Source organism: Prionailurus viverrinus, chromosome E3 (genome assembly GCF_022837055.1).
Source record: "Prionailurus viverrinus isolate Anna chromosome E3, UM_Priviv_1.0, whole genome shotgun sequence".
Lineage (NCBI taxonomy): Eukaryota > Metazoa > Chordata > Mammalia > Carnivora > Felidae > Prionailurus > Prionailurus viverrinus.
The window spans coordinates 18500827-18525395 of record NC_062576.1 but is presented as its reverse complement, the minus strand read 5'-3'; the positions used below and the strand labels follow the sequence as shown (position 1 = coordinate 18525395).

The 24569-nt window shown below is 56.3% G+C and overlaps 3 protein-coding genes across 6 annotated transcripts; all 3 read right to left on the bottom strand.

Annotated features, from left to right (window-relative positions):
* Positions 1 to 48: 48 nt before the first annotated feature.
* On the bottom strand, positions 49 to 7505 carry PPP4C (protein phosphatase 4 catalytic subunit). The gene is made up of 9 exons (XM_047839162.1): positions 7361 to 7505; positions 6954 to 7121; positions 3451 to 3502; positions 2824 to 2874; positions 2506 to 2607; positions 1780 to 1953; positions 1561 to 1687; positions 541 to 730; positions 49 to 455 (listed from the first exon to the last, which is right to left on the bottom strand). Exons 2-9 carry the CDS (start codon positions 7049 to 7051, stop codon positions 326 to 328), a joined length of 924 nt encoding a protein of 307 aa, XP_047695118.1. The 5' UTR covers positions 7052 to 7121; positions 7361 to 7505; the 3' UTR covers positions 49 to 325.
* A 1921-nt stretch (positions 7506 to 9426) lies between these two features.
* ALDOA (aldolase, fructose-bisphosphate A) lies at positions 9427 to 13787 on the bottom strand. 3 transcript variants are annotated; one of them, XM_047839209.1, is made up of 10 exons: positions 13610 to 13787; positions 12524 to 12641; positions 12163 to 12289; positions 11866 to 12077; positions 11212 to 11266; positions 10925 to 11085; positions 10481 to 10564; positions 10179 to 10353; positions 9817 to 10016; positions 9427 to 9731 (listed from the first exon to the last, which is right to left on the bottom strand). In XM_047839209.1, exons 2-10 carry the CDS (start codon positions 12626 to 12628, stop codon positions 9636 to 9638), a joined length of 1215 nt encoding a protein of 404 aa, XP_047695165.1. In that variant the 5' UTR covers positions 12629 to 12641; positions 13610 to 13787; the 3' UTR covers positions 9427 to 9635. The 3 variants fall into 3 exon arrangements, with proteins under 3 accessions (XP_047695165.1, XP_047695166.1, XP_047695167.1); XM_047839210.1 differs by lacking the exon at positions 12524 to 12641; XM_047839211.1 differs by lacking the exon at positions 13610 to 13787 and having other exon boundaries at positions 12488 to 12609.
* Positions 13788 to 15448: 1661 nt separating this feature from the next.
* On the bottom strand, positions 15449 to 22464 carry LOC125154684 (keratin-associated protein 10-2). Of its 2 annotated transcripts, XM_047839214.1 has the most exons (5): positions 22397 to 22464; positions 22120 to 22155; positions 21151 to 21294; positions 20777 to 20932; positions 15449 to 15897 (listed from the first exon to the last, which is right to left on the bottom strand). In XM_047839214.1, the coding sequence occupies exons 2-5, from the start codon at positions 22123 to 22125 to the stop codon at positions 15784 to 15786; spliced, it is 420 nt and encodes a 139-aa protein (XP_047695170.1). In that variant the 5' UTR covers positions 22126 to 22155; positions 22397 to 22464; the 3' UTR covers positions 15449 to 15783. The 2 variants fall into 2 exon arrangements, with proteins under 2 accessions (XP_047695170.1, XP_047695169.1); XM_047839213.1 differs by lacking the exon at positions 22397 to 22464 and having other exon boundaries at positions 22120 to 22342.
* Between the last annotated feature and the right edge of the window lie 2105 nt (positions 22465 to 24569).

The following is a 24569-nucleotide window of genomic DNA, read 5'->3' as shown; positions in this document are numbered from 1 at the left end:
AATCGAGTCTGACACAAACCCAAAGACCATTTTTCTCCTTTTATTAGAATTTTTCTTTCTCTCAAAATTTTTTTATCTAAAAACAAACAAAAAAAAAAAAAAGGAAAAAAGAAAAACAAAAAATTATTGGAAACATCATGGTTCAAGTGGGGAGAAAGGAGAGGAGCATGGAGCGGAAGCTCCAAGCATCTCCAGAGAAAGTCCTCACCCTCGAAGTGCCCTCTCTGGGGGGAGAGCAGAGCCGAGACAACCCCCCAACGCCCAGCCTCCGTCTGGAGAAGAGGGCAGAGTCACAGTGGTCCGAGGGCCAGAGGGGCTGGAGGGATCACAGGAAGTAATCGGCCACGGGTTTCTTGGAGGGGATGCCCCGGGTCTCCTGGGGCGCAGCCTCGAAGATGATGAAATCTTTCTGGAGATGCTCATCTAGCTCCAAGATGGCTGCCACATTCCCACAGCTAGAAGCGGAGGGCAGTGGTGTGAGAGGAGTGGGTCAGCCCAGGCCCCCACCCCCACCCCCACTCCCTGGCCCAGGCAGCTCACCGGTAGCAGTAGTTGGGAGCCGACCACACAGTGAGCACAGTCTCATTGAAGTGCCACTTATAACCTTCCATCACCAGTTGGTGGGCGCGACAGATCATGTCAATGTCGTTGGCTGCATTAAACTGGGCCACCACGTCACTGCCAAACAGGTAGCCAGCCCCACGGGGGCTCACGCCCCAGCCTGTTGTGTCTGAGGCAAAGGAAGGTAGGGATGGGGGGAGAGGGTGTCCTCGAGGTTTCTCTGGTGCCCACCGCCCTTCGAAAGAGACCATCCTGTCCCCCTCTCTCAATCAAGCCCCACGGGGCCAGAGCACACGGCCTGTGTTCTGGGGTATCCTGGAGACAGGACAGCAAATGCTGGAGAAAATCAGCTCCAAAGGAGAAAGAATTTTCTGACGGTTGGAGCTACCCCATAACCAGAGTGACCATGTGACTTACAGGCCAAACAGGTGCACACAAAAGCGAGAGAAGACACTTATAATGACCACACTGGTCCAGCAGGTGACAACAAGGGCTGTCCTGGCCGCCCTGGGAGCAGTGGCCAGGCAGGCGGGCACGGCAGTGAGGGGGCGGAGGCTGTGCGTGTTACAGCAGGAGCTCTGGACTGGTACTTGGGAGACTCAGCGTTCAGTCTTGGCTCTGCTCTGTACCAGCTGGGGAACCCCACAAAATGAGGGACGTTCGTGGGGCCGTCGTTCTCGGAGTGTGAACTCTGCAGAAGCCCCTTCAGGTTCAGGGGGCCAATGATTTCGTCCCAAACAAGCCTCTGAGCGATGAAATACACACCCATCCCCTCTCCGAGCTCACGAGCACCAGCTGCCCACACTCCTCCTCCTCCTCTCTGAGGGTGCCAGGGGGCAAGCCGGCCAAGTGCAGACACCAGTGAAGACCAGCTCCACTCTGCTCTTCCCTAAGCCCGCCTGGCCTGTCTCTTCAAGGCGCTTGCTTTAGCTACAAGACCCCCTCAGTCTCCTGCCACACTAAGGGTAGAGCCACCCTGCCCTGCCTGCCTGCCCTCACCTTCAGGGTCAGACCAGAGCAGGTCACACATGGGCCCGTCATGGGGCACTTCTTGCTTTCGGTCAATCGTCCGGATCTGGTCCAGGGTCTGGATAGACGGGGAGAGGCCCCCATGCACGCAGAAGATCTACAGGGGGACATGAAAGGAGTGAAGGCCGGCTAAGCCCAGCGCCTCTTCCCCCGTGAGTCCGATCCCCGCGGGAGGGGTAGCCGGCCCACCTTGCCATCGATGATGGCCGACAGGCTGAGGTAGTCAAAGATCTCAGTGCAGTAGCGCCACACGGTCACCGAGCCATATTTGCGCAGACACTCGTCGTAGAAGCCGTAGACCTGGGTGATCTGGCGGCTTTCGTGGTTGCCCCGGATCAGGGTGATTCGGTCAGGGTAGCGAACCTGGAGGGGGCCACCGATCCAGGGCTGGGGGCTGGGCTCTGTCCCTCCCTCACAGCCCCACCGGCCCTTCCCAGATCTCCTCATACCTGCCCACCCTGTCACCTCACCACTACCCCGGCCCAGAGTCATGCCATCTCTTGCCAACCTCACAGGCCCTGGTCCCTCCTCTAGGGGATTTGAGGCTGACCCCTCCCCATCAACTACAACCTATCGGTTCCCCTTTCACCACTAAGTCCTTACCGAGACCCTCAGGTGCTCTGTCATCTGGCCTACCAACGGATACCGCACCCAGGTGAACTCAACACCCTGCCACTTTCCGAGCACGGGGAGCCTCTATTCCCTCCCCTCCAATGGCGCAGCTCCGCCTTCTCCTCCAGGAACCCCATCAGATGCCCCGAGCCAAGGAAAGCTGCTCTGCCCATCCCCGGGCAAGCTGAACACCAGCAGGACGGCTCAGAGCTGGGGGTGGATGGAGAAGGAGACGAGGGCAGGAAGGACACAGGTCAGGCCGGAGGCGGCCCGGGTGTGGGCACCGGAAGCCCAGGTTCCCACCTTAAGTGCCAGCAGCAGGAGGAACGTTTCGACGCTGTAGAAACCACGATCCACAAAGTCCCCCATGAAGAGGTAGTTGGTCTCAGGGACGTCGCCACCCACCTGGGGAGGGAGGAGCGGGGGGAGAAGGGTTTGCTCGATCCTCACCTGTCCCCCGCCGTGGCAGCCCATGTGCCGGTCAACTTGAGGCCCTTCTTTCACAGAGGGCCCACCAAACAGGAGGCCTCTCACTCACCCAAGTCAAAGCTTCCACTCTCAATTAAAGGGGTCTTCCAGTCACCCCCCAGGTCACCTGTCCCAGAGTCTCCCCACACTCACTCTGAACAGCTCCTTGAGGTCATAGAATTGCCCGTGGATGTCGCCGCATACCTAGGAAGTGAGCAGAGCTGGGTCGGAACTCGCACAGCCGGAGAGCCTCCGCCTCCAGGGGCTGGCCTTCAGAACACCCAGTGCTTTAGTAGCTCCTTATCGCTCCCAGCGAAACCTCAACTTCTCAGGGCCACCAATCTACTCTCCTACCCGGACTTCGTCTGCTCTGGAATCACCCCCCATCCCGCACTGAGTGCCAGCTGTTCTGTGGGCAAGAGCTAAAACTAGGTCTCTCGAGCTAGGCCTGTAGCTTCTGGAGGACCTGGCCCCTTCCTCTCCGTGTTTCCCTCAAGGAACCCGGAATAAAGCTACTAATGACACAGAATACACAGAAACGCGTGGGGTAGAATCACTCACCAGATTCAGAGTCCTTCTGCCCTGACCAAGAGTATCCCCCCATCGGCTCAAAAGACCCTTCCCGTAACATCCATTTCGTATAGCAAAGCTCCCTTGAAGATGGGAGAGGGATACACGGGACTTTCCGGGCTCTCAGGGATGAGGGGCAGACCTCTGTAGCCCACAAGATTAAGGGGAACGGCCATGTGCCTAGGCTCTGGAAGGCCACGCGGTACTCACTGTGACTGGCGAGTCCACCCTCTGTACGTTGCTCTCCTCTACCAAGATCTCTCTGGGGACAGGAGAAGACCAGGGTCACCACAGCCAGGCCAGCCCAGCTCAGCCCAGCCCAGTTCCTCATCTTTTGGAAGGGAGGATCTGAGGTGGGCCTTGAACCTCTAGGGGGCAGGAGTGAGGTGTGCAATATCCCCAGGATGGGCTGACTGCAGGCCTCCCCAAGGCCAAGAGGCCAGAGCCCAAACTCTTGCTGCGGCATTCAAAGCCTTTCCAAGGAGACAGTGGCCTTTCAAGCCCTGACCCTCCCTGTTGCCCTCTTTCACACATCCAGTGCTCGCTCCAGAGAACAGACCCGCTCTCCACGCAGAGAGCTCTCTGCTCATGCTGCTCCCTTGGCCTGGAGCGCTCCGAGACCGTGCCCCCGGCTGAGCCTCCTCTCCGCCCGTCACGGAGGCTTTCCCCAGACTGTCCAAAGGCACCCAGTGATCAAACACACCATCAAAGTGATGCGCTTTTGCCTTACTTAGAGGGAGCGACAACTTTGTTCTTTCGTTCCTCCCTGCAGTGAAGTCTACTACTACTCGAGAGCGCGTGACGTGAAACCACTCTGTCAGCTACACACACACAGCGAAGTAAGCGGTGCCACGTTTCCAGATTTCACCCTTGGTGATGATGGCAGCAGTGACCGCTCCAGTTCACGCCACACCCCAGGACCGTAGTAAGAGCTTGGTGTCGATGACACAAACCCAACGGCCACCCCCCAAGGCGGGCACTGTGGTGACACCCACTGCTCAGGCGAATAAACTGGCCACGGTCATACAGGTGGGATATAATTCAGGCAGCCTGGCGCTGCCACCTAGCTACTCTGGTGTGGGGGGTGCCCAGGCACTGGCCTTTTTCTGCCAGCCTCCTCCTAGGAGACAAGCAGCTCCCTGAGCTCCGAGAACGGATGCTTTCACCTATGGCCCTGAAGATGCTCTCTATGAAAAAGGTGGCTTGAGGGAAGTGCGTTTGCTTGGCTTTCTGGGAATGGGGGGACGTTCAGGGGAAGGCACTGGCAGTGATCGAGCGGCCATCCAACAACCAGGCCCTCCCGCTAGGAACGCATCTGGCGTGAAGCACTGTTCCACACCAACTGCTTATGATGACCTCCCCAATGGACTCGGGGAGGTTCTTTCCCTCCTCGACAGAAAAACCAAGGCTTAGAGAAAAAAGGGGGCAGGATCACGGTCACGAAGCTGGAGAGTGAATGAACTGAACTCAGGAGCCCAATCTCCTATGAATCTGTGCCGGCCTCATCCACAGATTCCGGGCCCAGCCTCCAAGCCCAGCTCTGTCACTCACAGCACATCATCCGCCCTCTCAGGGGTCACACCCGCCCACCTTTACTTCCACAACGAATGCTACCTTTAGAAAATGCCTGCCAAAGTGCCAGCCCCTGTCCCTACAGATGCAGAATCTCATCTGAGCTCCGTAAGGACTTCAAAGACTTGGAGAGATGGAGAGACTTGACCAGGATTACATCGTTTATAGGTGACGAAGCTGGGACTCATATTGAAAACCACCGGATTCAAACCCTCTGCTCTTTTCCTGTACTGGTATTTTTAGTAGGACTGAGTTCAGTCCACACACAGAGGGGCAGACCTCTGTAGCCCACAAGATTAAGGGGAACGGCCTTGAGGCCTCTCTAGTTCCAAGGGTTTGAGACTATGTACCCTGTGAGCAAAGGGAGGTTCCTGACACTTTCAGCCTTGGCTGGGCCCCTGGTGGGTCTCCAGGAGGCCATGGCCAGGTGCAAGAGTTGTTCCCCCTTCAGAATGGGCCCAAGATAATACTGGCCAACTTGGGCCTCAGCCCAGTACCTCCCAGGCCCTTCTCAGTTTCGGCTGGATGGGACTCTCCCACTCCTCAGTCCTCTATAGCTCCCCAGTGCTTTGTACACAGTTTAAGTGTCTCTGCTTGGCTGTCAATGAGCATGGAGTACAGTGAAAGATCTGGATCCAAAATGAACCTCCCCTCCAACGAGCTGTGAAACTGCAGGCAAGACATTATCTTTTCAGAGACTCAGTTTCCTCTTCTGTGAAACACTCACGCTTGACCTGACGAAGCCACAGGGCTGCTGCCAAGAGCAATGGAGACGGAATAAATTACCTCTCTGTTATTCTGAAAACTCCACCGTGCTATTTGAGCATTAGCTATCCTCACCACCAAATCAATTCAGGCCCTCTGGGCAAGATGAGTCTAACAGGAAAAAGAACAGTGCCAGGCAACAGTTGGTTTAAGTTCCTAAAAATGCCACTCAAGACAGAGAGAACAGGGATGACTAAAAACATCTTGGGGCTCTTCCAGTCAGGGAAATTTTCTTCAAACGGCAAAACACAGTCACAGACAAAAAAGGGCCTTGCCTGTTCACCAAACAGGCCTCGTCTCACTGCTATGAGTCTGTCTGTGTGAAGTAAAACCAAGCAAAAGTCTGAGAGCCACAAGTTCAGAACCTAGCCCCGCCACGTTCTCTCTGGGTGACCTCAGTCAAGTCATCAGGCCTCCAGGAGTCACGTTAAATGGAGCAAATAGTCCTGACCTCACAAAACTGCTGTGAGGAAGACGGAAGTTCCTTGCCAGTACGAGGCCTGTTGTGGAACCGTGGGCCTGCTGTTCAACAAACGTACGGTGGTTCTCCTGGCTCTTTCCCTACAATTCTCCGGCACGGTGCAAGCTGCAAACAGTACCTTAGGGGAGGCAGGTTTAAGTGGTCTCCTTGCTGGTGCCCACACATCTCGGGGCCTCCACTCCCGCCCTCATCCTACTACGAATGTCCTTCCTCCCTGGCCCTGCTCCCATCAGCCAGCCAAATGATTTTCATCCTTCCAGGCCACCTTCTCTTAGAAGCCTTCCCTGATGACTTCAGTCCATATCAGCAATGCCCTCTTCCTACACGGTAACAACAGTAACACCTAAGGATTAGTGAGCACTTACGTTGTACCAAGGAACTATGCTAAGCCCACCCCACGCACCAACTTACTGACTCGTCACAGCCATCTTAGTAAGTACTATTATCCCCAGTCTACAAATGAAGAAACTGTCAGGGACCTCAAGATCACCAACACAGCCGGTAAGTGGCAGAGCTCACCTCCCAACCTAGAACCATCACATTCCAAAGCCTGAGCTCCTAACCACTACATCATCCTACTTCCCACAGAACTCAAGGGTTGGGCTTATCCCCAAAGTTCAGTTCCTCCAAGAAACCTCTGTTCCTCCGGCAGGTAAAGTTGTTTCCGTGAGCTTCCTAAGTATCTTATGACTCTCTAACACCACTGAAAACGCGTCACTTCATACTTTCGGTGTCTTTATCCAGGTCTGTCTTCTCCCAACAGGCTGGTTGCTCGAGGGAAGTGGCCCTATTCTGCTCCTCTCTGGGAAAGATGCCAGGATGATCCAGGCCCCAAGTTCTCACTGGCTTTGCCCCAGACCGGAACCCCCTCGGGCAGCGGGGCCACCAGGCTCACCTGGCCTTAGCGCACAGGGCCTTGACTTCGCTCTCTTTGATGAGCTCGCAGCGCCGCAGTTGCTCGATCTGCCGGTCCAGGTCGCTGATCTCCGCCATGGCCCACCACCCGCCCCCGGCGCGGGTCAGAGCCGGGGCCGCCGCCCCCTCCGCACCGCACAGGGGTCTCCTGAGGAACGAGAAGACGAGTCCGTGGATCAGAGCGTCCGTAGGGGGAGCGGGGGGGGTGGGGTGGGGGGGGAGGCAACTAAATTCTGGAGCCGGCCCGGCCCCCCCCACCCCCACCTCCCCTCACATCGGCCCCGGGACCCCCAGCGTCCCACGGCCCTGGCCGCTCCCCGCTAACTCCCGCCGAACCCCGCGATCCCGCGCTCGGGACGGTGGCCTAGAGGGGTCTCAGCCTATTACCGCCGCCGCGACTCCGGCTCCGGCTCCCGGACTCCCTGCCTGCCTTCCTCCTTCCCTCCGCTTTGGGCCGCCGCCACCGCCGCTTCTACTTCCGGCCCCGCCGCGGAAGCAAAGGGAGATCAGTTCCGCCGCGCGCCGGATGTGGCGTCATACACACCTTCCCCCTCGCGCGCCGCGCCCTTACCCCCACCTCCCGGAGCAGAGGAGTGGGGATGAGCCGAAGGAAGCGGATGTGGGCAGCGCGCGGGCGGAGGTCACCGGGGGCCCGGTGGACCCGCCTCTTGCGAGCTGATGGACGCCTCAGTCCGCCCCACTCCCATCTCCGTTAGGGAAGCAAGCTGAGCCGCGGGGCCGCCGTGTAATTTTGTGACACGCTTTTATTTACCTGTTTGAGTCGGCCTACCCATCCCTGAGGGTCACCCTTGCAGCCCTGGTGCTTAGAACGAGGCCTGGCACAGTAGGCATACCTAAACATTTGTTCAGGGGCTGGAAGAATCCTGTCCAAATCTCTTTCCGTGGCCCCAGAGAAATCTCTGCCGTAGAGGACCTCCGAAGTTAGAGGCAGGAGTCCACCTTGCCCACACCGAGTCTGGGCCTCAGTCAAAATGACCTCCCCAATTCCAGAACAGTACCCCACCCCCAACACCCCTCAGTTGCTTCCTGTTGCCTGCAAGTTTTATTCCTTTTTTTTTTTTTTTAAGGAATTAGTTCTAGTATCTCCACCTATCACACGTTCTGGAATTCACCGTTAGTATAAAAAGCCCACCCCCCACCCCCCACCCCCGCCACTGGTATTTGGGGAAGTGACTGGTCTGTGAGCATACTTGGTGTCTGAGACTTTGCACATGCTGCTCCCTTTTGAAAACTCCTTTTTGCTATCTTCTGTTGCCCTTCAATTTTTATTTGCTTTCCTTAACACTTTGTTTCAGAGTATTGAGTGAGGCTAGGCACAGAAGCGAGGCCAAAGTTGAGAGAGGCACTGGGAGTGGGGTTGGTTTTGTATGTAGGTAATAGATGCAGATGTGCACTGAAGGAAATGACCAAGGTCTTAAACTCCTAAAAAGTCCTAGGTTAAGTCAGTTCTATGCACATCACTACAGGAATTCAGTAGGTCCAGAGAGATCACAAAAGTCAACGTTATTTTTTTCCCTCCAGAAGGGAGCTCAGACAGTCAAGGGCCCAGAGGGAAATTCAGGAAGTGGCAGGACTCACTAAGATCCCTGGTTAGAACTAGGGCCTTTAACAGCTCAAGAGACCTGATGCAGTTACTGCTACAGCCCAACCTGGGTGACTGGGAAAGGGTTCAAGGTGTGGCAGAGGCGTTAAGTACGGGGCCTTCATTCTGGCTTCACGGAACGCAGCAGCTACTTTGGCCCAGTTCTTAACCTGGAACCTGCGCCCTGTGTTGTTGAGGGGGCTGAACAATCTGTGTTGTTGAGGGGGTTGTTGGAATAAATTCCAGGTTCTTCAGGCGGTTCCATGGTCCAAGGAAGATTAATTAAGAAACCAGTTCTAATCCCATCTCCTGTTGAGATGGGAAAACAGACAAGCTCAACAGTACAGATTAAGGACATAGGCATTAATAATCTTGTCTTCATCAAGAAAGTGCAACCTCAGGCAGCACGGACTTAAGCGGGAGATGGGAATAACAACACCCACTCATACAGATCACTTGCGTGGTGTCATGTCGTTGTCACCTGGCTCATACCACTCAGGAAATGTTGGCTTAGGTTAGTGGCTGTTTTTGTCACAGGGGCCTTGTGCACCTGGGAGTTCTGGGTCTAAAAGTGAGACTGAGCCTAACACATACTCCCCCCCACCGTGAGCCTTATCAGGTGCTGCTGGTAAAAGCGGATGGGGAGCTTGATGGTAGGGAGAAAATGTCACGAGCTCTCTTCTTGAAGCCCTGGGCAAGCATAAAACAAAGCAGGAAGGTCCTCTCCCAACCCATTCACTTTTCTCCTGCCCAGGAAGGAAGAATAGGAAACAAGGGATCTTTCTTCTCCTAGGCTCTGCCACCTCCCCTGGCCCTCCCCGGTCCTGAACACCAGACACGGACGGCACACTCCCCCTTAAATAGATGTTTATTGGCAGTGGGCTGGAAAGAGCAGTGGAGTTAGCATATACAGACAACACCACACACCAATGTCACATGGGAGGCAAAAGTGATGGGAAAGAGCAGCCTGGAGCCCTGGGTGAAGTCCCCTCCTCCAGAGTGAGTGTGGGAGGGGACGGGGCCTGGAGTGTTGAGGGGGCAGCCTTAGGACACCTCCGCTTAGTAGGCATGGTTAGAGATGAAGAGAGACTCGCTGGCTGCGGCCCCAGCCTGACCACTTGGGGTGTACTTTCCTTGGCAAGCGAGGCTGTTGGCCTAAGAGGGGAGAGGAGCCAGAGTGAGGTCTCATCAGAATCCCGTCCGCCCCGGCACCCCGCCCGCCTCTTGCCCCCATCCTTACCAGGGCTCGCTTGACATACTCCTCCTGGGCAGCCTTCAGGTTCTCCTTCTTTCCACCCCAGGCCTTCAGGGCAGAAGCCTGCAGGGCTCGGCCATAGGAGAAGGTCAGGGCCCACGGCTTCAGCAGGGGGCATTTGTTGATGGCGTTGAGGTTGATGGATGCCTCCTCCTCACTCTGGCCTCCAGACAGGAAGGTGATCCCTGTAGAACAAGGGGTGAAGGGGGGGAAGCAGATATAGTCAGAGACTCAGGGCTTGGTAGGAGCCCCTAGAAGCTGAGCTGGAAGTCAGACCAAATGGGCGTAAAGATTGTGGGCACAGTTCATCTACCTCCCAGAGGTCAAGATGAGGACGTGGGTCTCACCAGTGACAGCGGGGGGCACCGTGCGGCGCAGAGCTGTGACCGTTGCCATGGCAATCTCCTCATGAGAGTATTTATGGGTGCAGGCGTGGCCTGGGGTTACCATATTGGGCTTCAGCAAAGTGCCTTCCAGGTAGATGTGGTGGTCACTCAGAGCCTTGTAGACAGCAGCCAGCACCTAGAGCAGAGCAGGGCCAAAGTCGGTTGTGATCGAGGCGGGGGAGGCAGGGGGAACAGGGGTCAGTCCTACAGCCCTTCGCCCAGTCGCCTATCCACCATACTGCCCAGGCAGGCAGGGAACTTACCTTCTCGGTTACATACTGACAGCGCTTCAAGTCATGGTCCCCATCAGGGAGGATCTCGGGCTCCACGATGGGCACGATGCCATTCTGTGGGGTGAGGGACAGGGTGGCCATGAGGCCTTCTAAGCTGAAGCCCACCCATAGCTCTCCACAGCTATCAGCCAAGATCTTATCTCCATGCCATGGTGACAGCGACTCATGGCCTCACGGCCCTCAGCAGACTGTAGGGAATAGGCATCTCCTCCAAGACACCCACACAATCCCTATTCTGCCCCTCTGCTCACAGAGCCCCCGAGTGTCCTCCACAGGCCCGAGCCTGATGCTTGGGGAAGATCCAGAACAACTGCGCTGGGGGAGGTACGTATCCTGGCAGATGGGTGGCAGGCTAGCTGACACTCTGGAACCAAATGAGGTGGGAGGTGGCCTGCTGGGGAACTGGAGGCCCACCTGCTGGCAGATGCTGGCATAACGGGCCAGCACGTTGGCGTTTTCCATGATGGCAAGGGCTGAGGGGGTGTGTTCCCCAATCTTCAGCACACAGCGCCACTTGGCAAAGTCGGCTCCGTCCTTCTTGTACTGGGCACAGCGCTCAGACAGCCCATCCAGCCCTGGAGAGGGAACAGAATCGTCAGAGCACAGCAGAGGAGGGGGCAGGCGGCTCCCCACTCAACCTCGGCACCCAGAGGGCTGGTGGCCTGGGTGAGTCAGTCCGTAGGGCAGGCAACGGTCCTCACCTTGGGTGGTAGTCTCCCCGTTCGTTCCTGCCAGGGGTACCACGCCCTTGTCCACCTGTTGGGGTGGGGGGGGGGCAGCAACAACATAAGATAGGAGGAGTGACCTCTAGTACTCCACTCTGCCCCTCACTTTACTTAATCTTAAGTGATACCTCACGGTTTACAAATGTTTTCAGTTAGTTACAATACCTGGGCCTAGGAAGGAAAATACACGGGGAGGTTACTGGACAAAGCCTGGACTGCCACCACTTACTAACTCTGCGAGCCAAACACTTCACTGCCTGGAGCTTCTGGGTCTTAGTCTGTACAAGGGGAACGCCTTGCTCTTGGAGTTACGAGGATGAAAAGTGCCAAGCAGGGGTACCTGGCTGGCTCAGTCGGGGGAGCACGTGACTCTCGATCTTGGGGTTGTGAGTTCGAGCCCCACACCGGGTATAGAGATTACTTAACTAAAATATTAAAAAAAGAAAAGAAAAAGAAGCCAAGCAGTTCCCATACGTTTCTGGCTTTTCTCACACATGCTTCGGAGGTGGCCTGGGGCAGACTCCACTCACGTCTCCAGGCTCCCAACCCAATGTCCACCCCCACCCCGGCCTGCCACTCTGATTTCTTTCCCCGAGATCCATCTCATATCCTGAGACCCAGCCCCCTCACCTTGATGCCCACAACACCGCCCTTGGATTTGATGACTTGGGGGAAGGGGCGGCCATCGTCTGTCTTCTGGTACAGTGTCTCATGGAAGAGGATGACACCCCCAATGCAGGGATTCACACGGTCGTCGGCAGTCAGCAGCAGCTGGCGGTAGAAACGCCGGTTCTCCTCGGTGTTCTCGGTGCCGATGGACTGCAGCCGCTTGGCAATGCTCCCTAGGAGGGGACATCGTATAAAAATAAGAGGATCAGCCTGTCACCCTCAACCCTGGGCCCTCCTCCCACTGTGTCCTGCCCGTACCAGTGGACTCATCTGCAGCCAGGATGCCCTTGCCCGGAGCCACAATGCGGTGAGCGATGTCAGAGAGCTCCTTCTTCTGCTCTGGGGTCAGCGCTGGGTATTGGTAGGGCATGGTGCCGGTCAGTTCCTGGCCAAAGGAGGCAGACAGGGGAGGAATGGTTAGCTGGGTCTTCCCATGGTCTCCCCACAAGCAGGGCCCCTTGCCTGGAGGTCAGGACAAAGGTTCCCTACCTCCCCTAGTCCACACTGGGCAGGTCTTGGGGCACTTCCTGTGCCCAAGCCTCCCCTACACCCAACTTCCCTGTACTAGGCCTGCCTCCTGTACCTTCCCTCACTTTGTTTGTTGCTGGGTGTTTCCCACCTTAGGGTGGGGTTGCGTACTGGCATCTGTGGTAAAGCAATAGGCCAGAGACATGGAAAGACAGGTCATGTAGAAGCTGGACCCTTCTGGCTTGCGCTCTGCCATGGGGTCACCTTGCCTAGAAGCAGAACCGAACCGGAGTATTTTAGAATTTAGAGGTCGCACATCAGGCAGAGGGCCCAACAGAAGGACCCAGAGAAGGGAAAGCTCTGGGCTTCAAGTCCCACAGAAACCAAGGGCCAGAGCTGAGACTAGAACCCAGATCTTCTGACTGCTGTACGGGATCCACCCAAGATTCCAGGGCCCGCCCAGGCTCCAAAGCCTCAAGGACATCCCAAGGTCAAGCTTCTCCTCCCAGGGTTGGGGGAGGGCCTTAGGAAAAGGGTGTTAGAAAAAAGGGCAGGAGGGTAACGGGAAGCCCAGGAAAGGGCAGCAGAGGAAGCCCAGCCCAAGGGGGAGGAACGGGGTAAGGTTTACCGATCCCATTGCTCATACAGGGTAAGAGAATTGTAGAGAGGCGAGCGGCCCCACCCCTTCCCCTGAAAATGCTCCTGTCTGCCCGCACGGCTGCAGCTGTTCCAGGCTCACAATCAAGGTCACCAGATAAGTAAAGGCACGGAAAGTGTTAACTGAGCAGCACGCGCCTCCAAGGGGTTTCCCCTCCTCGCCAGGGGGGTCCCACCTCCCTGGGCAGGGACCAACCACGCTTTCGGAAGCCCTGAGAGTATACGAGCTGGCCCCCACCCCCTCGCTGCCTCTTAGGATCACCGCAGAGGCCAAGGGGCCGTAATCCTTTGCACCTGGGATCCCAGCAAGAAAAGGAGAAAAGGAATGGCCCTTCATCTCGTCCTGCTTCCTCCTCCGCCATGACTCAGCGCGCGTAGTCGCTGCATTGCGCAGCAAACCAAGGAAACTCAAGCTGAAGAGGGTTGAGGAGTCCGGGCTGGGAGCATGTATGTGGGAGGTAGTGGGGCGGGGGGAGATGCTGGGACGGGGGAATGGGGGTGGGCTCCGACCCGACCGGCCACTGCCCCCAGGATCCTTCTCCAGGGTCCCTGACCTTCGCACACGGCGAGGGGAGCTCACCTGGCACGGGAGGGGGCGGGTTTGCGGGGTGCGGCGGTGGAGGGCGACGGGCCGGCGAGCGGACTGAGGGAGCGAACGCGGCAGTCGTCACCAGCACCCTGGTTCTGCGGCGCGTTCCAAGCGGAACGCAGCCTACTCAGCTCCGGAGGGGGCGGCGCAGGGGGCGGGAAGCAGGGAGGTGGCGCCGGGCTTATAAAGGCACCGCGCCAGCCTCCGCCGGGTTTTTTCCCTTGAAGGGGGCCGGGAGAGCGCTGGCGTCCAATTGCAGGAGAGGAACGGTGGAGAGGCCGCCCCCGAAAGGCGAAGCCCGGAGGCGGCGCTTGGGCGGGGCCAGCGCTACGAGAACACGATCCCTGCCCCCCCCCCCTCACCCCCCGGCCCCCTAGGACGTGACTCGGGCCACATCCTTCGGGTCGCCTGGGCTCTCCACCCCCCCACCCGCCGTCTCCCTTCTCCCCCCAGTTGGCGCGTTCTGGGGAGCCGTGACTCAGCCGATTAGGGGCCCCGGAGGAGATGGGAAGGGAGGTGGGGGCAAGTGGGTGCAAGAGCCTGAAAGGACGGAGGCTCAGCCTCCCGGTCTAGGCCCAGCCGCGCGGCCGCGGGGCAGCCCCAGCTTCCGGCCTGCGCTGATGCAGCGTGTGTCACACTGTGACAGAACCCGGAGGTTGGGCGTCTGCCGGCCTCGCCTGCAGGCTCGACTTGCGGGCTCTGGCGCGCGGGGCCGCCCCTCCCTGGGTCACCAGCCCAGGCGGAAGAGCGGCGGGGGGAAAGGGCGGCGAGTGGCTGCCCCGGGAGGAACACGACAGGGCGGCGGGGCTGGCGGGGGGGCGGAGGCCGGGCGGCAGCCGTTCCGGGTGGCCCGCCCGCGCCGGTGTAGGCGCCCCAGCTGCCCGGGTCGGGTCGGGCTCGCGGCCGCGGGGGACCGGCCTCGCCGTGCGTGCGCACGCCCTCTCCGCCCGGGCCGGCGCAGACCCGCCTGCGGCCTCCGCCGCCATCCACAGCCAGACTGCGGCGGAACCGGCCGGCCGCCGCTCGCCCCAGCGAGTCTGGAGATGCAGCGCCAGAGTCCCCGCGCAAACGTCTCCCTGGGACCTGACTTCCCCCTCCAGACTCAAACCTGTCCCTAGCCGGTCGGCCCCCAGATACATTCCGAGTCCCTCATCCTACCAGCCAAGCCTCCCCTCCTAATCTGGACCCCTTAGGCCCAACCCCAACCCTGCGGCGTCCTGCTGGCGCCCACCTGCGAGGAGGCTGAAGGAGCGGGCAGAGCCTGGTCAGCAGCGAGTGAGCCAGGCCGCTTCTGGGCTGGGTTATAAGGCAGCTCCTGCCCTCCCCCCCAGCCAATGTCCCCAACCTTCTCCGGTGACCCCTGCCCTTTCCTTGCCACGGATCCCCTGGCAGGGTCCTATATTTAGGGAAACCTGAAGCCCCTGACATTCAGGCCAGCGTGGGGCCTAAAGTGAGAGAAGGGGGAGGAAGCGCTGGGCCTGCCCTAGTTGGGGGACAGGGGGAGGGCCCCTGCCCACTCACCCGTCCATCTGAGGAAATTTCTTCCTTGGAAATCCAGCCCGAGGCCCTCAAAGGTTGTCAAGAGAAATCAGTCTTTGCCAGGGATCTGTGGGGAGGGAAGGAGAGGAAAGGGGACTCAGATCTGTGGCCCTCTCTGCCTCCTTCTCAACCCCCTCCCCTCTGGGCCCTGATGATGGCTGTTGTGATTCTCAGGAGACCAAGCTTTTGGCGGGAGAGCAGCTGCAGGCACTACACTCACCTCAAAATAACCAAGAGTCCGTGGACAAGGTGTGGTTGTGGTACCCCTATATCCTGACGCTCAAGGCTCAAGTTTGTCCCATAATGTGGTCTGTGGTGAGTAGTGTCTCCCACCCTCACCTTCAATTTTAACAGTTTATGTGGGGAGGAGGAGAGGCGGGGAGGGGCACCTGCCAGAGCACTAGCCCCTCTCCCTCCTGGCCCCCCAAAGGGGTTGCAGTCCAGCGGGCCAAGGGCTCTCTGAGTCCTGCTCTGCAGGATGCCAGGCTCTCCACAGCTGGTTCCCGGGCTGATGAGCTGGGCAGGCCATTTGTGGCCTAGAGAAGGGTGTCCAGTCGCCCCTCAGGGAAAGGGACATGTGGGCCCAGGAGGTTGGCCGCTCCCCAAAGGGCAAGGACTCCGGGTCCTCATCGGAGCTTGATCTCAAAGCAGAGACAGTTGAGGCTCTGGCAGTCAGGAAGTTGGCACGCACAGGCACAGTCGCAGAGTGGGCAGCAGCGAGGGCAGCGAGAGGCCCAACCCTGAGGGAGAGGAGAAAGGGGTGAGGGCGGTGGGCAGGAGGAAGGGTGACCAGTGCCCTACGCTGTTTCCCTCTCAGGGGAGAAGGGAACAGAGAGGCCTGGAGAGTCCCATTTGCCCAGTGGAACAGAGGGTACCGTCTACCATTCTTGGGAACAAATCAATTCCCTGTGCTATTAAATCAGCAAGGAGGCAGTGTTCCAAACAACTGAGTTCAGGCGGTTCTTTCCTTCTTCCTGTTTAATAGACAAGGAGACTGAGGACCAAATAGTCCTGTTTGATTAAGTCCCAATGTTCAGCTCCAAGATGATTCTACTATATCCTTGTGGCCTCATTCAATTCCAAGCCAGGAGACCGGGGAAAGCACACATTTTCTGTCCATGATGAAAATGACTTGGTTTTGTGAATTTCTTCCTTGGCATGAGACCAGATTGCAGGATCTCGTTCATCATTTCTGAGCGCCTACTCCACGCAAGGCACAGACTGTATTCATGAATGACTTTTAAAAAATCTCAATTGTCTTTGAGAATGGTAACGTACAGATCTAAGAAAATTTTTTAGTGTTTCACACAGAGTCACCTCTCTTTTATGTATCAGAACCTTGCACAGGGGGCCTCTTTACAAAAGAGGCAATGGAGGCTTAGAGAGGGGGATACCCCTCAACACCAATGCCAGGAATACCAGCTTCTTTCTGGGTCTGCTGGGACAGGGACAGTTTATCTCATGTCACCACTGGCCTAGCACGGGTACTCGCGCTCAGTAGGTATGTGAGAAACAAATGAATGTTGAATGAGTGGATAAATCAAATCATTTCCCCCTCTTTGGGCAAAGAAGAAAGAAGAGGGCTTCAAGGAAATCAGAAGGGTCTGTCTCTTGGGAACTAGGAACAGCATGTCCTTAGTGACAAGAACGGAGAACTGTCCTATGTCTCCCTTCCTGCCCTGTGACAAGGGTGATCTGTGACTGCTTCACGCATGGACTGGAGTCAGGCCAAGTGGCTGGGGTGGGACACACCCAGGATGTGACAGGAGATTGGCTCCTGGAGGCCTGAGGCAGAGCTAGTGACAGTCACAGTTGCACAGCTCAATCAGACACCAGGCCAAGCCAGGAATAGGGGAATGACCTTTCAAACAGCTGAGGTTTGGGGGTGCGGTGTCAGATGACTGGTGAGATCAGATATCAGTAGGGGCTGCGGTGAGGGGAGGGGATCTGCCTGCTGCAAGGACAGGGGTCTGAACTGGGCTGGTGTAGTGCCAGCAGAATTGTCTCTCAAGAAGGAGGCTAGAGGTGTCATGGTGGAAGGGAGATTGAAGTGGTTCCCTTGTGTTTGATGCTGGGGTGGTTTGGGGCCTCCCTGGGGACTCCCAGTCTGGGCATGAAGCGGGCTCTGTGGGGTTTTGGAGGACCACACCGTCACTCCCTACACAGGACTGGTGGCTGAGAGACGCTCCGTTGCCATCAGCTCAGAGGAGAGGGTATGAAAAGTATTTCTGGGCTCTGTCCACTGGAAGGGTTTACGGCTAGTCATTTATAACTGTCTAATGGATTTCTCGACTCTCACAAGCAGCCATGTGGCTTCTCGAAGGAATCTGCTACTTCAGTACATTAGGCAAGAATGCCACAAGACCGTTAACCCTTGTGTGTTAGGCTCTTTCCGCTTCGATTTCTCTCACTTTGATTTTGGGAAGGCCAGCCATCTTTAGTGGTTAGAGCTCAGGCCCGGATGTGAATCGAATTCAGGCCCAGGTTTGGCTAATTCATGTTTCGAGCCTCAGTTTTCTCATCCAAATGTGCCTCCTTCATAGGCTCATGGCGGCAAGGACAATGCCTGGTACACAGTGAACACTCAATGGCAGGCAGATATTCTTGTCCCCGTTCTCTCCCCCAGGTTTTTAAATAGGCTCCGTGCCCAGCATGGAGGCAAACCGGGGGCAGGGGTGGGGGGAGGGGGGCGTGCCGACTTTGCCGCAGGTCGTGATCTCGTGGTCTGAGAGTTCGAGCCCCGTGTTGGGCTCTGTGCCTACAGCTCGGAGCTCGGAGCCCGGAGCCTGCTTCGGCTTCTGTGTCTCCCTCTATCTCTGGCTCTCCTCCACTCGCATTCTGTCTCTCTCTCTCAAAAATAAATAAACATTTAAAAAAATAAATAAAATAAACATTAAAAAAAAAAAAAAAGAACTGAACCAAGATCAAGAGTCGGCCGCCCAACAGACTGAGCCACCCAGGCACTGCCCTGAGCAATAGTTCTTAACCCTGATGTGCCCCAGGGTTTGTTTAATTAATTAATTAATTTGTTAAAAATGCACGAAATCCAGGGCACTTGGGTGGCTCAATCGGTTGAGCAGTCTGACTTTGGCTCAGGTCATGATCTCACGGTTCATGTGTTCGAGCCTCACGTCGGGCTCTCTGCTGTCAGCGCAGAGCCTGCTTCACATCATCTGTCCCCCTCTCCGCCCCTCCCCTGTTCGCACTCTCTCTCTCTCTCAAAAATAAACAAACATTTAAAAAAATTTTTTTTGATTCACAAACTCCAATCCCATCCCAGACCTACTGAGTGTGGGGCCTGGACGCGTGGTTTTCTATGTCTCATATGTGCCTCTGATCACACACAGGGCTGAGAACCAACCACTGCGCTGTATGACTTCATTTCTCATGGTCTAGCATAACTGCCTACTTTTTCTTCTCTGCCCTTCATTCGAATAGAAGCCCTGTGCGGCCGGGACCGTGTCCAGCTTGTTTTGCTGAGCCCCTAGGGCCTGGCACAGGGCTTCAACAGTGACTCCATAAATCTTTGGTAGGTGAATACATAAGTGAATGAATAAATGAATGAGTGAATGAATGAGATCCTTGCCACGTGCTTGTGAAAGAAGCAGAGCAGGCAGGTTTGTCCCAGAAAGGAAAAGACACCTGGGTTTGTGTCCTGGCCTAGGCCTCAGGTGACTCACTCAAGCCTCTGTAAGCCTCAGTTTCAGACAGCTATAAAGTAGGCAAGAGCTTTGTAATATTTGTGGTCCTTGTTACTATAAGGAAACTGAAGAACAGACACTTTACTATACTTCGTACAGAGACGGCTCAAGGACAGAATGATCCGCCCTGCTCTGTGTCATTCTAGAATCCTTCCTTCCTGGCTCTGGCTGAAGCCGGAAAGATCAGGCCCTGAGGTCTCCAGGTCCAGAATTCCTCACTCCATCCTCACGGGTCTGACCAGGGAGGAAAGGCCCAGACTGACAGAAGGGGCAAAGGGCAACCTCCCTCCCCCCACCCACCCCCCCACCCCCCCCCCCCCCCCCGCGCCAGGAGAGGGGGCCAGAAATCACTTTGTAATTCAGCATTTCCTATAAAATAGGAGTTTTTAGGACCCTGGGTCTTCGTTTTCCCCTTTGCCCTCTTACCCCCAGTCCTGGGCTCCTCTCCCGGCTACCCCTCAGAAACCAAAAGCAGATTATTTGAAGGAGAGCCCCTTGCCTCATAATTTATTTCAAAACTCACAACTTCTCCCAGGAATTTAACCAACTAAGGTCCGCACAAGTTAGGAATTTGCTGGGTCTTTTATCCTCCCTCTTTCCTCCTGGGGAAGGTCACCACTTCAAAGGCAAGAGCTTTGCTGTCTAAATCTGAGCCCCAAATAGGAAGGTGGTCAGTTACATTTAACATCGTAAAACCCACAAAGGCAAAAATGGCCTGGCCTCTGGGAGCAAGGCTCCTCCCTGAGGATTCTGTTTCAACACACAATGGAGCGATTTGCTCTGCAAGACTCTGACCGAACCTCCTGGAGGCAACTTGTCCCCCTGCAAAAACAGGATAAAAATACTTAACTATCTACACACACAGGCATAGCTAGGGGGTCAAGGTGTGATGTCCAGGTAAAAAGGGCAAGTAGCAGTTGTGATGAAACAGTATGTGTGGTATGACCCCATCTTTACCAAATAATGGCATAATATAGCAGGAATAGTACTGCATATTAGTATATGAGGGATGTACACAAAATGTAGCAACCTTGGTTATGGAGCTGGTTTATAAAGTGACTTGTACTTTCTATGTTTTTCGACACGCACACTGTAATCAATGCTTTTCATAATCAGTACTATATAGCTTTTTAAAAAATACCCAGCGCTCTTGGGGCGCCTGGGTGGCTTAGTCGTTTAAGCGTCTGACTCTTGATTTCAGCTAAGTCATGATTTCATGATTCATGAGATCGAGCCCCACGTCAGGGTCTGTGCTGACAATGCAGAGCCTGCTTGGGATTCTCTCTCTCTCAAAATAAATAAACATTAAAAATAATACCCAGGGGCACCTGGGTGGCTCAGTTGAGCATCTCACTTCGGCTCAGGTCATGATCTTGCAGTCCGTGAGTTCGAGCCCCATGTCGGGCTCTGTGCTGACAGCTCGGATCCTAGAGCCTGCTTCGGATTCTGTGTCTCCGGCTCTTTCTGCCCCTCCCCTACTCGTTCTCTCTCTCTCTCTCTCTCAAAAATAAATAAATGTTTAAAAAATACCCAGCTCTCAGGGTTGCTGAGAAAATAATAATGCCAGTAAAAGTGGCACACTGTCTGGAATGTAGTGCTCACTCAGTGAACAGAAGGAGCGGTGAGAGGGGTCGTTTATATTTCCGTTTTCGGAAGCCATTGTGTGCCCTACATGGTACTCACCTTTCTCCAGCTGCCGCCCTATTTTCTTCTCTCAAAGTAGTTTTCAGCACCAGAAAAGTATGTGATGTGCTGTATATGGTGTCTTGGGCTGTCTCCCACTGAGCCAGGATCCTGAACGGGGCCTGGCCTAAAGCAGGTGCTCAGCAATCAACGTTGTTGAACAACAACAACACAAAAACGCACAGAGCGCGCCCAGGTCGGGGCTCGGGGAGCCAGGGACAGGACAAGAACTCACAGCTTCGGTGGGCTGGGGGCAGCAGGCATCCAGGCAGCGGGCAGGGCTGGGCAGAGGGAAGTCGCAGGCTTCCGCACAGGTCCAGCAACAGTCCTGGGGCCGGGAAGCGCCTTGCTTCCTGCAGGGGGAGCTGCAGTCCGTGCAGCAGCCCTGGGCCTAGGAGATGGAAAGGACTCAGGATGCGGGCCAGGTGGCATGCGGGGGGGGGGGGGGGGGGGGGGGGGGGGGGGACAGGAAAGGAGGGACCGTGATAGGTACAGATGCGGGGACTAAATGGCAAAGGAGCCTCAGAGTAAGGGCCTGCAGATGAGGGCACCGACTGACCGCCTCCTCTTCCCCAGAGCCCACCCTTCAGCCTCCACCAGGCCCCTCACCAGCAGGCAGTGTCTCGTCAGCAGCACTACACCGAGCAGCAACAAATAGATGCCCACAGCGATGAAGACGATGGCGGGGATGGGGAGCAGCAGGGAGGGACTGCTGACGGGAGCCGGGGTTGGGTTCCACGGGCTAGAGGAGGCCTGGACAAGCACAGGAGGAAGGGGTGACAAGGAGGTGGGAGGGGCTGCAGGAAGGCAAAAATACCAGGAGGGACACCGGAGGTGGCTGGGAAGAGGGGAGGAACAGCCATCAGATGCTGGGGAGAGAGTCATTGGGACTACATTATCCTGTTCCCCAAATGTGACCTTCCTCTGTCGCCCCCGTTTCAGCACCATCGGTACCTGTTGATCATTCTAGAATGTTCCAAGATGTGTTGCTCTTCCTCTCAGAATGCCTCTCCATAACATATCTATTGTCTCTGATTCCTCTGTACTACTTTACTGTCCCTTAGGCCACATTACTGGCCGCTGACTGTCTCACAACCCGCAATTCTGCCCCTTCCCATCCCAGCTGTGTTGTGTATCTGTCCTTTCCTTCCAGTCCTTCAATGGCTCCCAGTGACTCAGTCCAAACTTCTTATCTTGGTGACAAAGCCCCGAGCTAGCCCTGCCCACCTCAGCCTCCCTCCTCCTCTCCACTCCAGCCATACCGAAGTCCCAGCAGCTCCCCAAACGCCTACCCTCTCTCCCACCCCCGAGGCTCTGCCCGAGCTGCTCCTCCAGCCTGGGATGCCTCTTCTCCTTGATTACTTGGCAAGCATCTCATCTTGCCAAGAAGCGCGGGAATGTGCGCTCCGTGGGAAGTCTATTCCCGGCACTGTCTCACAGCTCTCCTCCGGAGCTCGAAGGGTCTACGTTGGGTACAGAGCCCCCTGTCCAGTCCGGGCTCGAAGGCAGGCAAAGTCAGGGCGAGTTTAAGGCACTTAGGGGGTCCCTCCGGGAAAGGGTAAGGGGCCTAGGACTCACGTCCATGGGGCAGGACAGCGCCGGTCAGTCCAGGAGCTGCAGAGGAGAGAAAGTCCTGGGTCTCAGAGGCTGAGAGGGGCCATTGGACTGGGGTGCCCGATACCCCCCGCCCAGTTTGGAGAAACTGAGGCCGAACGATGGCTACTGGTCGGGACAGTGGGGTCGGGGGTCCGGGGGATTCGGGGCGGCGCCCCCCTCGCAGGCCCCAGCCTGGCCCTGGCCACACCCTTGACTGTCCCCACACCCGGGCCCCCTCCGTCCGCTGGTCCCCAACCACCTGCACCCGCGGGGCCGCGGGCAGTTCACGGATTCCGCGCCGCGCTCATCCAATCCGCCGCGGCGGCAGCACCGCCCAGAAGCTCCCGCTGCTTCTTGCCGTTGCCATGGGGATCCGAGCGCCGCTCCTACGGCGGCCGCCGAGACCCAAATTCCTTCTCCCAGCCGTTCTTCCCCGGCCAGATCTTCTGCGGTCACCAGCTCCTCGTAGCCGTGGTCGACCAGGTTTTCCCGCCGTTACTGAACGGAAGTGGCGATTTCCCGCTGCCACCTGCCGCAGTCGGACCCCCATCTTGTGCGGCGTCCGGCGGCGCTGCAAAGAAAAGACTGACACCCGGGGCTACACCAGCAGCGTGCTGTGTGACTTCGGCCAAGTCACTGAGCCTCGCTGAGTCTGTAAAACCGGGAAACGCCTGCCTTACGGGGATGTTGTAAAAATCAAAGCTACTTGTTAACTGTATACCGCTATTCTTTTTTTTTTTTTTTTTTTCCCCAACTTGGCCGCACCCATTTCTATTGACAGTGTCCTAATTTAAGACTTCAGCGGGCCTCTTTAACCTTCACATAATTGTCAGAGTGATTTCCTCCCACCCACATCAGATCTTGTCCCTTTTCCGGGGGGCTGGGGGGCTCAGTTGGTTAAGCGTCAGGCTTCGGCCCAGGTCATGATCTCATGGCTCTGGGTTCGAGCCTCCAGTCGGGCTCTCTCCTGACAGCTTGGAGCCTGCTTTGGGTTCTGTCTCAGGGTCTCTTTCTCTCTCTGCCCCTCCCCTGCCTGTGCTCTCTCTCTCTCTCTCTCTCTCTCAAATATAAAAATAAACATTAAAAAAATAAAAAAAAAGGTCTTTTGTCTCTTTTTTAAAGTTTATTTATTCTGAGAAAGAGGGAGAGAGAGAATGAGTGGAGGAGGGACAAAGAGAGAGGGGACAGGATCCCAGCCGGGCTCCGTGCTAACAACAGAGAGCCTGATGCGTGGCTCAAACTCATGAGCGGTGACATCTTGACCTGCAGGGAAATCAAGAGTCGGACGCTTAACTGACTGAGACACCCAGGCACCCCAGACCATGTCCCTTTTCTATTTTAAACCTCCGGAGGCTCCCCAGCCGACTCCAGGATAAAGCCCAAGTGCTTAGCTGACAACATCATCCACCCTGGGCCCCTTTTGTCTTCCGTTTGTTCATTCACAGCATATCTAGGCTCTGGGACTCTAGCAGAGAATAAAGCTGACAAATTTCCTGCCCTCATGTTGCTTACATTCTACTAGGGGAGGGGAATCAGATAATCTGTAAAACCATAACTAAATAACAATATGTAATCATTCTTCCAAATTTCTACCGTAGGACCTGTTCAAGTTTCCTGAACCAGTGCAGAGGGTCTCACAGCTCCACACATTTGCAGATGCTGTTCCCTCTGCCTAGAACACCCTTCCCCTGTTTCCCTCTGAAGAGTTCCCTCATCCTTCCAGCCTCTGCCTCAGGGAGGTCTTCTTGCCAACTTCACGGGGAGGTGGCTGCTTATAGCACCATATATGCACCGCTGTCCCAGCACTGATGACAAGCTATTTGAATTCTCCACTTTGCTCCCCGGTTAGACGGCGAGTGCCTGGGTCTGATTCATCCCCATATCCCAAGCCCTGGCAGTTCCTGTGGTCTTGGGGGCCTCGAGTGAGTACTCACTGATTCTGTGAATGAATCAAATCCAATGCCATCCAACAATGAAGTGTTGTTATCCAGATGCCCTACCTCCTTTGGCTCTCAAGCCACTCGGGCCTCCCACTTTTCATTCCCGACCTTTCTGGTTCTACGCAAACAATGCTTGCGCTCGTGGACACTCACGGAAGCACGCCTCCCCCATGGAGGCCACAGACTTCCTCCATGATTACTGTATCTGGGCATGTTCCCCTGAAAGCAGTGCCACCGTGTACCTACTTTTGTCCACGTTGTCCACCCCGAAGTACCTTGCCACACTGCTGCCCCTGGGGATCTCCTGCACCACAAGACAGCCACAGAAATCACCAGGGTCTGTGTCCCTGGTTCCCAAATCTCCCTTCTCACCTTCAACCACACTGACAGAGTCCCGCCCAGCACCACCCTCCCCCCCCCCCCCCCCGCCCTCCCCAGCCCTCTCAGTGGGAGCTTCAAGCCCAGAAGACAGGGGGTTAGCTGTCCCCAATG

Excerpts from the sequence above, each read along its gene's own strand:
- ALDOA (XM_047839209.1), bottom strand. The coding sequence starts at position 12,628 with ATGGCAGAGCGCAAGCCAGAAGGGTCCAGCTTCTACATGACCTGTCTT. Across the intron at positions 11,267-11,865 it reads GCGGTGTTGTGGGCATCAAG|GTGGACAAGGGCGTGGTACC; the intron begins GTGAGGGGGCTG and ends CCACCCCAACAG. Across the intron at positions 10,565-10,924 it reads ATGCCAGCATCTGCCAGCAG|AATGGCATCGTGCCCATCGT; the intron begins GTGGGCCTCCAG and ends CTCACCCCACAG.
- LOC125154684 (XM_047839214.1), bottom strand. Across the intron at positions 20,933-21,150 it reads TGACGAGACACTGCCTGCTG|GCCCAGGGCTGCTGCACGGA; the intron begins GTGAGGGGCCTG and ends TCCATCTCCTAG. Across the intron at positions 15,898-20,776 it reads GCCCCCAGCCCACCGAAGCT|GGTTGGGCCTCTCGCTGCCC; the intron begins GTGAGTTCTTGT and ends CCTCTCCCTCAG.
- PPP4C (XM_047839162.1), bottom strand. The coding sequence starts at position 7,051 with ATGGCGGAGATCAGCGACCTGGACCGGCAGATCGAGCAACTGCGGCGC. Across the intron at positions 1,954-2,505 it reads TCCTGCTGCTGGCACTTAAG|GTTCGCTACCCTGACCGAAT; the intron begins GTGGGAACCTGG and ends GGCCCCCTCCAG. Across the intron at positions 731-1,560 it reads GCTCTGGTCTGACCCTGAAG|ACACAACAGGCTGGGGCGTG; the intron begins GTGAGGGCAGGC and ends CCTTTGCCTCAG.